The sequence below is a fragment of the Agelaius tricolor genome, unplaced genomic scaffold, assembly GCF_023055355.1.
Source record: "Agelaius tricolor isolate 1412-34295 unplaced genomic scaffold, bAgeTri1.0.p SCAF_8, whole genome shotgun sequence".
NCBI lineage: Eukaryota > Metazoa > Chordata > Aves > Passeriformes > Icteridae > Agelaius > Agelaius tricolor.
In genome coordinates, this window is record NW_027269268.1 from 18,988,684 (window position 1) to 19,001,759 (window position 13,076).

Below are 13,076 nucleotides of genomic sequence, written 5' to 3' on the forward strand. Positions count from 1 at the left end.
ATGCTTCTCTCCTCCTCCTAACAATCTGAAAGGGGAAAGTGTCAGGACTGGTTCTCTATTTCCCCATGATTTAGATAGTTTTGGTAAAATATTGCTGAATCCTTATACCCTGTTCTACACCACTGCTGCAGACTAGAGGGCTTACCATAGTAGGGGGGGAAAAGAAAGAATCCATTCTCTCTACAATTAAAGTGCTGTGACACACAGCTAGGGAAAACCAAAATAAGGAATGAAGTTTTTAATCATCTTGAAGTACTTGCACTTGCTCAGCTTATGTAAGAATAAAATCTTTTTACATAATCATTGTAAATTGAACACAGTATCTAATAAATATAAAAGATGGTTCAGAAATACAGCAGAAGTTCCACATCTGCAAAGCAAAAAGTGAACCTCCCTTCCAGTAATGACAATTAATTGACTCTTCACTGAAACAAAATCGCCAAGAATTTCCACAATGAACAAAACCTCCCCTTCCCTCTCCCATGTCCCCCAAAAAGGAGAAATTCACATGCACAGCAAGGAGAAAACAAGCCTGGTAAGGTTTCACAAGCCTTCAAGCAGAGGAGGTTATTTGAAGTTAAAATCCACCACACTACTGCTGCCTGGTAGTACTGCTGCAGCAAAGATCCTAAACTCTCATAGTCCAGTTTTGCACTGTTGCAACACAATGATCTTTAGGATCTATACTGCTCTGAGGAACCCAACTGGGTGTCCTCAACATAAACCACAGGATCAGTTGAGGTGAACAGTCCTGCTACACACAATTATGCATAGTCAGAACTTTCTGAGAGAAAGTCCCATCCTACCAAGACATTCAGAATTCTCTGCACACCAGCTGACAAAAACATGTAGCAGAAGCTGAGCTGGCCCTATGTGGATCCAAAACAGGCACATTTGAACCCTGTATCATGTCTGTAACATACTAGCAAGAATCACTCTGCCTTTCTTCCCACCCCACAAAGTGTCACACAACTCCAAAATCTGCAGTTGCGATCTAAGAGACTTGTAGGAAACAGACAGCTCTGAGCACCAGCACAAAGCACCTCGGCTGGCAGCGGTTAAACTCAGCATTTACTTAAAAGTTTGATGCACAACTGCCACACCCTCTTTGCCAAAAAATTCAGCTTTCTCCTCCTAAGTATCAAAACCCACCATGCTCTGATAGTACCAGCAGGTAAGAAATGATACATCAATGAAAATTATTATAAATTATAAAACACAGCATTCCATGGGACACTAATCATGCTGTCCCATGCAATTTTTAGCCAGTTATACAGTGACCAAAACCAGAGAAATGTCATCACCTTCAGCAATAGAAATCACATACCCAAAGACTTGACATACAACAGTCTAAAAATACTATCAGCATCAACTTCCTGCACTTCTCCTAAAAAAATCCTCACCATGTCACTGCAATAACATAGTTCGAACAAAAGCTTACCTTACAACAAAGCTTTAGAACTCAGATTACCAGGTGACTAAAAAAAATTTTCCCCCTTGAAACTTTCCTGGTCCATGCCAATGCTGCTGCCACTGCACCGCCACTTGTAACTTGTGGTGATTTTCTGAACTCAGGGAATGTAAAATACAGAATTCACACATCAGGATGCAAAGTCACACTCCACATTAAACACAGGAACTCTCCACCCTAAGTCAAAATTAAACCCAGTTTGTCTCGCAGCATATATCCTCACCTATGTTGAAACATGAAAATGAAATAACAAAGGACCTAATCTCACTTTCACAGAAGTCAACAGCAAAGCTTCTGCTGACTTCAATAAGAGCAAAAGCCAGCACTAGATCTCCAAAAATCATTATTATTTCCTTCAGAGCACCAAATGCATTTCCTATCAGTCCTGTGCAGAAGGATGATGGTCTCTCAGCTTTCCAATAATATTGAAAAGCATCTCAGACTGCCAGTGCTAATCTAATGTCTATGACCACCTGAGGAATACAGTTTGACTTCAGCACACAGCCCAAAGAAAATGAAAGACTCAATCTCCCTATGAGAGAAGAAAGATGTATGCCTGCAGTAATGACTCTGTGAAAACTTTGGAACCAACAAAAAAAAGTTTGTCATATTTTAAGGAGAACTTGTATGAGCATCTTTTCCTCTCTGCACCATAAACATTTAAGATTTGGGGAATAATATTTACTTTTATAGATACAAGAACTTCCTCAGATATTTAGCAGGAAATCACTATCAGAAGTGACATACAAAGAACTTTGACTCAATGGAAAACTATGAAAAAGAGATTAAAAAGTAGTTATAGACTTTTTAGTAGTTAATAGACTTTTAACAAGAATAAACAAAGGTAGCAATACAAGATCTGTACTTTTCCAGTACCTTTCCTCTTGAAGTCATTTAGAAGCAGTCAGAAAATGCATAAGAATTTAATCCCTAAACACAGTGAAAAGGAAAAGCTGAAGATAATCTTCAGACCCTCCGGAACTGGAGTCTTGACCACAGCATGCAGTTTGAAACCTATACCACAGGAAATCCAACAAGAACCTACTAATCATGCCATCCTTTTTAAAGAGCTGCCAGCACACCTGGCAGCTCTTTAAGAACAAGCTCCGAGCAGAAAGCAACAGCAGCTGCTTCCTATTATATAGGCTGGAATTAAGTTAAATTTGCCTTGCCAGCTAGACAGGAGAGACCAGCTTCACCTCATTACTTACAGGTGCTACTTAGTGGTCTGGAGATGAAGGCATTCTTCTAAGAAGACACACGTGGGACCTGAATCTGGGCTTTCCAATTCAATACTTGTTTGCAAAGAAATCAATAGAGCAGAGAAGGATTATCAGCTGAAAAGGGAAGCTTTCTTCACTATGCCTGTTGTTCCCTTCCCAGTGCAAAATTCACAAATTAACCTGTATGGAAATGCAACAGCTGTCCAGTTCTATGTGCAACTTTTTTTGGATCTTCATTTCAAAGCCAGTAACAGGTAGGAGTTCAGTTTAGGAGAAAAAAAAAAAAAGCTACTGAAAAGCAGAATTGATTCCACTGGACAAGAAACAATGGCTACCTGGGCACAGAAGAGACAATACAAACCTCCTTTGGAAAGGGAAAATGTTACTACTTTAGTTACTGTTCTGCTAATTAACCCATGCTACTGACAATGATCAGAGTATGATTATGCTGCAGTATTGCACATATCCATTTCCTACTTTTGTCTATCAACAAAAGACCATCATAGCACCTTGGTGAAACATCCTTCTGCACTGACAAGTTACTTATCCTGAGCCCTTGCACATTTCACATGTATCCTAACTTAAACAACTGCAATATAGGTGGCCCCAGTTTTCTCTCTTTGCTGAATAAAATTGAAAACACAAAGCACTTACCTTTTCTTGAGCAGCTACTTCACTCAGCACACAAGCAGAAAGATAACTTAGTTCATACGGTTTTAATAGAATTTAAATACTAAACAAATTTTCTCTCTAAATATAAGATATGTAATTCAAATAAAAAGGAATCCACAAGTAATTTGCAAGTACTGTATCGCCCTCTGCAGTCAATGGGGAAGTTCTGCAAAGTGAGCCTGGGCACATTCCTTGCAAAGATCAATTAAAAAACCTCTACAAGTAGAAACCCAGCAGAACTAACTTTTTTTATCATGTCTTACCTGTTGGAATCATAGGAACACAATGCAGAAACTTTTTAGCTCTTGATATAAATGCTCCACCCGTTAAGGATGTGGAAAAGTGTCTTCTGCTGCTCCTTCACAATGGGTCAGATGCCTCAATGATACTTCTAGCATTTACTCTCTTGGAATGTAACAGAAGTTTGCTATAGCTATTTCATTTTTTTTCTGGTTGCTTCTAATAAATAATATTAGAAATAATATTATTTATATCCAAAATAAACTATACTTTTTAAAAGCTACATTAGCTGATCCATCAATGACACAGAAGTGTATTTTACAGTTCAGGTATTGCACTACTTTATTTAACACAACTTATAACATTCATAGGGCACTCAGCTGAGATTTTAACAGCACTGTATTGGTTTCGCCTTGGCTGGATGACAGGTGTCCCACAAAGTTGATTTTCTATCACTCCCTCTTTTGAACTGGAGAGAGGAGAAGAAACACAACAGGTCAAGATAAGAGCAGGAAGATCATTCACCTATTACTGTCACTGGCAAAACAGACTTGCCTTGGAGAAACAGACCGAATCCTTTACCAAAGAAATCAAAGTAGGATAATGGGAAATAACACCAATTCTTTAAACAGTTTGAATACTGTTGCAAACACAAGTTAACTCAGATTATGGCCACCTGCTGCCTTCATTCTTCACTTTCTTGACCTGTGATAGGACTCGAGGAAACAGCATGGAGATGAGTCAGGAGAGGTTTAGGTCAGATACCAAGAAAAGGTTTTCCACCCAGAGGGTTGTTGGACATTGGAACAAGCTCCCTGGGGAAGTGGTAACAGCACTGAATCTGTCTGAGTTCACAAAGCATTTGGACAATGCACTGGGGCACGTGGTGTGACTCTCAGGGTGTCCTATGCAGGGCCAGGAGTTGGACTAAGTGAGGGGCCACCTCCAACTCAGTAGATCCTATAATTCTCTTATTAACACTGATTATGCTTTCTATCCAAGCACCTTCATTCCAACTTAACTTATAACTGCTTGGGGTTTTTTCCCCTTGGATTCAGGAATATAAATTTTTTTCTCTTAAAAGAAAAACTCCTGTACTCTATGAACAGCATATCACCACTAAAACACACGAAAGCGTTGAAGGCAAATTAACAACCTTTCAAAACAAGATTAAACTTTTGAAGAACCACTCTTTTGATCTCAGCAGACAGCTGAAAGACTCATACCACAAACGTTCAAGGGAAAGCATTAACAGCATTTCATGGCTTTACAGAACAAGACTGGTTTGGGTTGGAAGGGACATTAACCATCACCTACTTCTCACCTGATGCCAAAAGCAGGGACGCCATTCATTACACCAGGCTGCTCAGAACCCCGTACAGACCAGGCTCAAGCACCTTCCTTTCGCCATAACCCCATGGGTCGCTCTGAAAGTAGCGAAGAAGGGCGTCAAAGCGCTCTGGATGGGGGCGCGGCAGCTGGGGCGGGTCACTGGGCTGCCCTCCCTGCCCGCGGCCGCGTTCCCTCGGTGACGCCCCGCCCGCCGCCGCCGTTGCCGCTGAGGGGCCGCGCGGAGGCCCCGGGCCGGGCCGCACCCCGGGCCCTCAGCGAGCCCTCGGCCAGGCCGGCCCGCGGGAAGGGCCGCAGCGAGCCCGCCTGTGCTCCGGACACAGCTCCCACACTGCTCACCCGGCCCAGCGCGGCCCCGGGCTGCCGCCCTCCTCAGCCCCAGACGTGGGAACCGGGACCGGTTCCCTGGGAATAGCAGGAGGTAAGGTGAGGGCTGAGAAGCATCTCCCAGCCGCCTCAGGACCCGCACCGAGCACGGGAGCGCAGGGGACGTGCCGGCCGCCCCGGGCAGCAGAACAAGCTCGGTGTCGGTCACCGAGCCCCGTTGTGCATCTCGGCCCCCCAGGGCCAGCAGCGCAAGGCGCTGAGCAGCTGCAGGTGCCACCGCCAGCCATCAGCCAGAGACGCGCCGGGACAAGGCTCCCAGGGCACCGGGGGCACGGCACGGCATGGATCCGTCGCCAGAATCAGACCCTTCACACGAACCACATAGTGCCTACCCTGAAGATGCCTATGAAGGTGGCCATGGCCCTTACCAGCCACACGAACCGGGTTATGGTCTTGACGAGCCCGGATACAGCCCATATGAGGATGAGATTCCCGATGCCCAAGCCCGGATGCTGGCAATCAAGAATGCAAAAGCCTATTTACTGAAGACCAGCACAAAATCTGGCCTGAACTTGTAAGTCTGAAAAAGGATCACAATCAAATAGGGTAGGAACTATGAGTGGAGAGAAAGGTAAAAGGACAAAGGAAGGTACATATAGAATGGCATAATGTTATACATGCAATATTTCATCACTAGTGATACTTGCATGCTGGTGTCCAACATCTTTCAGAACCAAAATCCCTATTGGAATTTTATAGAGTTCGAAAACAAGTTTATATGATTGAGAATAAGTTTAAATTCAGATTCAGCTCATAGACAGGAAGGGTATCTACTAGAAATGGAGGATGGGACAGCTCTTAAGTATAATCAGACTAGTTTTAACCCTAATTTGCCTCACGGCTCCATGATCCCCTTTCTTCTAACTGTTCCAATGATTTCTCCAAAGATCCGATGATTAGCCTTTACTTTTTTTACTAAAAGTATAATATTCTAAGACTTTTGCATAGTAAGCCAACAATATTTACATTTATATGACAGATATGATCATTTTGCTACTATACTAACAAAGATCCTGGATGAACAGCCCGCAAATACAGTAGACATAATTGAGACTATCAGCCAGGATGTGAAGTGGGCGCAGTTTCGGAAAAAAATGGACACTCTTCGAGACGAACATCTGATCCCTCCAACATTTGAAGCTGCAGAAAAGTGTAAAGCTTTGTTCATCAAGGAAGCTGGAGAAGAAGAACATGAAGAACTAGATGAAGAGATGGTGAGTTATTTTCGGAGTGAAACAGATAGCAAATATACCAGGGAAGGGGTGGGCGGATGGTGTGAAGGGGAAGGAGAAAGGGAGGAAGTTGTCGTCTCTTCTGTAGTGCTGCCTCTCCTGACCGTACAGATAATTGCAGTCACAGCACGATGTAACCTCTTCACAGCTGAGCTTGTCGTCTAGTTCCGAAGAAAAAAACCCATCTGGTTACTTAGTTGAGATTTTTTCCTGTAGTAAATCTAATATCCTGAGCTGTTATAATCAGGGATGTTCTAGAGGTGATAAAAGAAAGTAAGGTTTGTAGCATCTCCCATATGCCAGTTCATTACGGAATATTGCATCCAAGTTAATTTCTTTTTATAAAAGGAAGGTTTCTTCACCTAAAGTGACCATAATTCTTGATACATTCTTCGATGTACATTCTTCTTTGAGGTATATTCTTATTGACATATTCTTCGACAATATTGTGCACTGCTGCTGCTGTAAAATAGCAGAATGCAGAATGTTGGGATTCTTCCAGCTCCTGGTGCAGTTCCAGTCTGTCCTTCTCCAACTAAAACAGAATAGGGTTTTAATGGACAACTAATACAATTGAAAAGCCACTTCTTAAAACAGGATTTTTGATGATTCAGTTGCTTATATGCAGAAGCATTTGTACCCAAGGGGAAATGAGAAATCTTATAATGAGGAATAAAAGAATATAAACAAGAATTATAATAGCCAAGGGAAATCATTCAACAAGATGTTGATTTTCATATGAAGTTAACCAGTATATATTCAAATGAATTACCATTGCAGAGTACAAATACCAACCACAGAAGAGATAGTCCTTAATCTTTGCCATGCCCTGTTACGTATCTTACATAAACAGTATAATATGCTGAAAATGGGGAAAAAGGTAGGGTATTTCAGAAAGGAATTCTGAATTTTTCACAATCCTATCAATCTTCCTTTGTTATAAGAAACCTGTCAGATCCAAAGAAATTCCACATGAAATTAGCACTAATTCTTAAAAATTCCCTACCCGGTCATGTCCAACTTCTAATAACTCTGTCTGTGTTATATGATCACCTGCCCCCATAAAATGAGAGATGGGTGGTACAGCAACTGAAAATACTTAATTATTGGCCTAGTTCTGCTTTCACTGAAGCCAGATGGAGTCTTACAATACACTTTGATAACAGAGGGGGCAATAGTTTAAAAACTGCAGGGAGCTGCAGTATGCCAAGCAACATTCACCCCAGAGAAATATTGTTGCTCTGGTGCCTAAATATATAAATCTATATTATCTACAACACAAGGCAACACAGTGTCACTGTTTGCAGGCATTAAAGGCCTCTTAGCTGACATGCCCTAGCACTGAATCTCTTGTAAATCTTGTGTAAGAATGCTGACTTTCCTTATTTTGCAGTCATTAGGAGTTTAAATTTTGAAACCCTGTGTTCTAAGAGCTGCCGTTCATCTTCTCTTCTTTGCCACTAAAATACTCTTAATTTTTCTCAATGATAGTAAAAAATGTAGTGACTGAATGTCTGCAAAGCACTTTGACATGATGAGTGGCACTACAGGAAAGTGAAGTATAAGTATCTAACTCAGAATCTTCTTTCCTAGGGAGAGCCTGCTCTACCAAATGTGATGGAAACAGCCTTTTATTTTGAACAGGCTGGAATTGGCCTGAGCAAAGATGAATGTTATTACATATTCCTTGCCTTTAAAAATCTAATTAGTGTTCAGCCAATCCAGACCTGTCGCTTCTGGGGCAAAATTTTGGGCCTGGAAATGAACTATATTATAGCTGAAGTACAGTTACAGGAAGGGGAAGAGGAGGAGGAGGAAAGAGAAGGGGAAGAAGAGGAAACTGTTGCGGAAGAGAAAGAGATGGGTGAGGGTGAGGAAGAAGAGGAACAGAAAGAAAAAGAACCTGAACCACCAAAGTCCACCTATAAACCCCCACCTGAGATCCCAAAAGAAGCAAATGGGACTGGGACGAATAAATATGTCTATTTTGTCTGTAATGAGCCAGGCAAACCCTGGGTGAAGTTGCCTCCAGTGACACCAGCCCAGATTGTCTGTGCCAGGCAAATCAAGAAGTTCTTCACTGGTCGCTTGGATGCTCCTATTGTGAGCTTCCCTCCTTTTCCTGGAAACGAGGCCAATTACCTGCGTGCACAGATAGCGCGAATCTCAGCAGGAACCCATGTCTCTCCCACTGGATTTTACCAGTTTCCAGAGGATGAAGAAGAAGAAGAAGGAGGAGATACATATGAAGAAAACCCTGAGTTTGAGCCTCCTCCTGTGGCTGAAATGGTGGAGTCCCTGGCCATGTGGGCACACCATGTCAAGGGCATTCTAAAGCAGGTGTGTGCCAGCATAGCTCACATGGGCCTTGGGTACCGCTCACACTGCTGTGCTTGTGGGGTAACAGAGTGTGAGTGACACTCCTCACATGCACATGCAAACTACTCACCAGAAATGGTGTTGGATTGAAAGATTTTTATATAGAAAATGCATTTTATATCATATATAATATCAAAATATCTTATACATAAAACATGTACTTTTATATGTTATATAAGATATAACACACATATATATATATAAAATATATATACATGTTATATAATATGTAAATATCTTGCATGTATTTACAGATACCATCTATTTTTATGTGTATGTATATGTATATATATGTATGTGTGTGTATATATATATATATATTTAGGAACCCTCTAGGTTTAGTGTTTTTTTTTTCCAGTGATGTATGCTTGAGATTGAAACCTGTCTTTAAATAACAGTATGGAGCTAGGCCCTGATAGATAACAATCATTTCTTGCAATCTTCTGTATTAGGTTTTCTGTTCTGAGATCCTTATTTGATTAAAATGTTTAAAATTCTCTTTTCTTGGGTAGGATGCTAAAACCCAGACAGCTTATGGTTGTGTGCTAAATGAAATTTACATGGTGTTTTCCTCTGGTTAATTTTTTGTTTTATACTTTCTGCTGTGAAACATTTGAATGAAAAAAAACTTTAAAACATGTTCTATCAGACTAGTGCTAGAAAGAGGTAGTACTAATTTGGTTTTTATTGCTGGATGATTTGATGGCCAGTCTACCAATTCAAGAATGCTAGTGTAAAATAACAGCAAATTGTAGGAAATAAGATTTAAACTTACTACCAGCAAAACAGTAGTTGTAAAAAATAAAATTAGTATGCAATAGAATTTTAAGAACATTCTGTTACATTCCTCTGACTGGTAGCCAAATAACAAGGCATATTTTAAAAAGAGGGAATAAGTCCATAGTTTGCAGTAACTAGTAATCTAGCAAGGATATAAACCAAACTGGCCAGGAACTGAAGAATACAAAATGACAAAAGTTGATGACAGAGGTATAAGGTTATTCTCAAACAGTAAGCAGGAATGAATGAGGGGAATATTCTGCCTAGAGGATACAATATTTTGTTAACAATATTCCAGTTAAGGAATATGTATTTTTCTTCTCCCTATCCCTTAACTGTGTGTGAATCTGAGCCAATTGTTTTAACTAGTTTTAACTTGCATTCTTTCAATGATTGTTACATGTATTTATTACTTTTCCACATCAATTATAGGGTCGCTGTGTTTGGATTAATCCTGCTCAAAAATCAGAGGAAGATGAAGAAGAAGGTGAAGAGGAGGAAGAGGAGGAGGAAGAAGAGCACCAGGAAGAAACAGGACAACCCCTTCTTACTCTGATCTCTGAAGATGAAGGTATTCTTCATGGAATATGAAGTTTATGATAGAGAGTCACTAGGAATGTTGTCATTTAGCAGTAAATATTTGAAGTTAAACTCTGACACTTCTTGGAGCAATATGCTCTGCCTCTGTAGGGTAAACACGTTCTTTTACAAAATCAATCAAAAGCAAAATGGTTAATAGTATTGACATTAAAGCTGAAATAATAAGGTTTACTAGGCAACCATCTTGTTGAGATTAAAAGGAAAAAATAATTTAGACTTGTCATGTTATTGCAAGTTCAAAACAGCTTACTACATGAAATACACTCAGCTATTTTTATCTCATCTTTTTAGGAAAAAAGAAAAATGTATGTTTATTTGTAAGTAAATAGAATAATTAATATGTACACACATACACTGATATACATTACTTGCATAAGAATTTAGATCTTTTAGCAGCAAATCACGGGAATAAGGGAGCCTCAATATTAGATTACCTCAATATTTGATTATTTTTCTACTCTCCCTTCTTTAATCAAAGTGAAATATAGCTATACAATTTATCTGTAAACGATAAAAAGTCCTTGACAAAAGACCCAGGGGTGAGTGCTACTGAATTTTTTCTGTACTTGGGGGGTCTATCAGCATTCCTGTGCAACCTACCCACTCATGCAAACCACCTTTTGGAAAATAATGCCTACACTTAGTGTTTCTGACTTCTGGCTCTTTCTGTTGTGCAACTTAACATAAACCTTGCTTGAATTCTGTGCAAGTCTTGTAGTTCAGTCTTAAGTATTTTGTAGAGGCTCGTCAAGTTCATTTATTCATAGACAGTATGTGTTTGGCTGTCTCCAGGCATGAAAAACATCCCTGCTTGGACAGCTCAGGCTTCTACAAACCTGATCCCAGAATACTCAATTGCAATCCTGCAGTCTAACCGATGGCCTGGAGCTTATGCCTTTGCATCTGGCAGGTGAGAGTCCACCTGACATGGTTACAACACTGACTGGATGTGCTACACACAGGTGCCTCTCTAATGCAGGCAGAGTTACTTTATTATTAATTCATTAACTGAGTTCCAGCTATTCCAGAGACTGATGGAAAAGGCCACTTAAATATGCACAGCAACAGTAAATAGGCATTTAAGATTGAAAACAATTAATTATTGGAAAGGCTGGCATAAAGTTAGTGGATATAAATGCTGAATTAGTATTTGAGCACAGTCCTTGATTTAAAACACATACTCTTGTGTTTGTGGGACTTTTTACAAAACCAGCTACATTCTGTGGTTCTAATGTTTGTTTGTTTGCACTACACGTGGTTATTACCTCCATGTAGATTTCCACTACACAGTACTGCAGTGCAGTGACACTTTGTCGCAGACAACTTTTATGAAAAATCCTTTCCTTAGGATTTTTCCTCCTGAGAAGCTGAGAGGCCTCAGGAACAAAATGTAAACATTGATTGTCTGCTGCTGTGGAATGCAACAGGTGGATCCGTGATTGGTCTCATAGAGTTGTTTCTAGTTAATGGCCAATCACAGTCAGCTGGCTTGGACTCTCTGTTCGAGACAGAAGCTTTTGTTATCATTCTTTCCTATTCTATTCTTAGCTAGCCTTCTGAGGAAACCTTTTCTTCTATTCTTTTAGTATAGTTTTAATGTAATATATATCATAATAAATCAAGCCTTCTGAAACATGGCGTCAGATCCTCATCCCTTCCCCAATCCGAAAAGTGTTGTGAACACTGTCACAACGCTTCATGATTTTAAACAGATGTGTTAATAACCATTAGGGCAGTTAAAAAGAGGTGCTGTGTTTAAAATTCTTCTGCTGTAGGATATCTGCACTACAGTGACTTCTTGCACAGCAGAGTAAGGATGCCTGACGGTCTCTCTGCTAATCTTTTGCCAGGAGGTGAATATGTGATCTTTCACTTCTCTTTCTCAGGAAATTTGAGAACATCTACTTTGGCTGGGGTCACAAATACAGTCCAGAAAGCCACACTCCTGCACTGCCCCCACCAGCAGAAGCAGAATTCCCCAGTGAGCCAGGAATCACTGAGGCAGCAGACCCCACTGTGGAAGAGGAGCTAGCTTTCAAGGCTGCGCAGGAAGAAGCCTTAGCTGAAGCTGAGGAAGAGGAAGAAGAGGAAGGGGAAGATGATTAAAATATGGAAGAAATCAGATTGTTTTAAAAGTTTGAACATAAAAAGTGTTTTTGTAATGTAGTAATTTTTTTGCTGACCTCAAAAGAAATTATTTTTTGAGTGTGCCTTCTTTTTTGATTTCTGTAGGCTTTTCTTTGCAGCTGTCTTTCTCTCCTTCCCCACCCCTCAAACCTGTCCACACTGGCATGAAGGCTTTTTCTGTTTGTTTGACTAAGCAAACATAGTCTGGTTCCTAACATGATGCTGCTTTGAACGAAGAACTACCACCCACAAGATGTTCACACTGTTTTTCTAGCCCTCACTTCAATACATTTTACTTAAATAAACTTTTTTTAAAATCCCATGACAGTGTCGCTCTTACGTGTAAAAGCGTACTACTCAGAGTCAGTGAGCAGCTTATTGAGGCACTGGGGGCTGAGTGCACGGCAGTGATACCGCTCATCATTGGCACTGGGGGCTGCACCTCCAATCCTGTGTTCTGGGCCCCTCGCTGAGAGACGTGGGGATGCTCGATCGCATCCAGAGAAGGGCAGTGGAGCCGGGGAAGGGTCTGGAACACGAGTCCTGTGAGGAGCGGCTGAAGGAGCTGGGGGAGCCTGGAGGAGAGGGGGCTCGGGGAAGACCTCATCCCTGTAT

General features: G+C 40.8%; 1 protein-coding gene across 1 annotated transcript; it reads left to right on the forward strand.

Moving 5' to 3' along the window:
* Positions 1-5,152: 5,152 nt before the first annotated feature.
* On the forward strand, positions 5,153-12,783 carry LOC139592246 (radial spoke head protein 4 homolog A-like). Its single transcript, XM_071431819.1, has 6 exons — positions 5,153-5,857; positions 6,323-6,557; positions 8,169-8,915; positions 10,167-10,305; positions 11,127-11,244; positions 12,221-12,783. The coding sequence occupies exons 1-6, from the start codon at positions 5,625-5,627 to the stop codon at positions 12,438-12,440; spliced, it is 1,692 nt and encodes a 563-aa protein (XP_071287920.1). The 5' UTR covers positions 5,153-5,624; the 3' UTR covers positions 12,441-12,783.
* Positions 12,784-13,076: the final 293 nt, after the last annotated feature.

What these genes read in the sequence shown, in the direction of transcription:
- LOC139592246 (XM_071431819.1), top strand. Translation starts at nt 5,625, where the DNA reads ATGGATCCGTCGCCAGAATCAGACCCTTCACACGAACCACATAGTGCC. An exon ending in TCTGATCTCTGAAGATGAAG is followed by an intron (nt 10,306 to 11,126) that starts GTATTCTTCATG and finishes GGCTGTCTCCAG; the next exon opens with GCATGAAAAACATCCCTGCT. An exon ending in TATGCCTTTGCATCTGGCAG is followed by an intron (nt 11,245 to 12,220) that starts GTGAGAGTCCAC and finishes TCTCTTTCTCAG; the next exon opens with GAAATTTGAGAACATCTACT.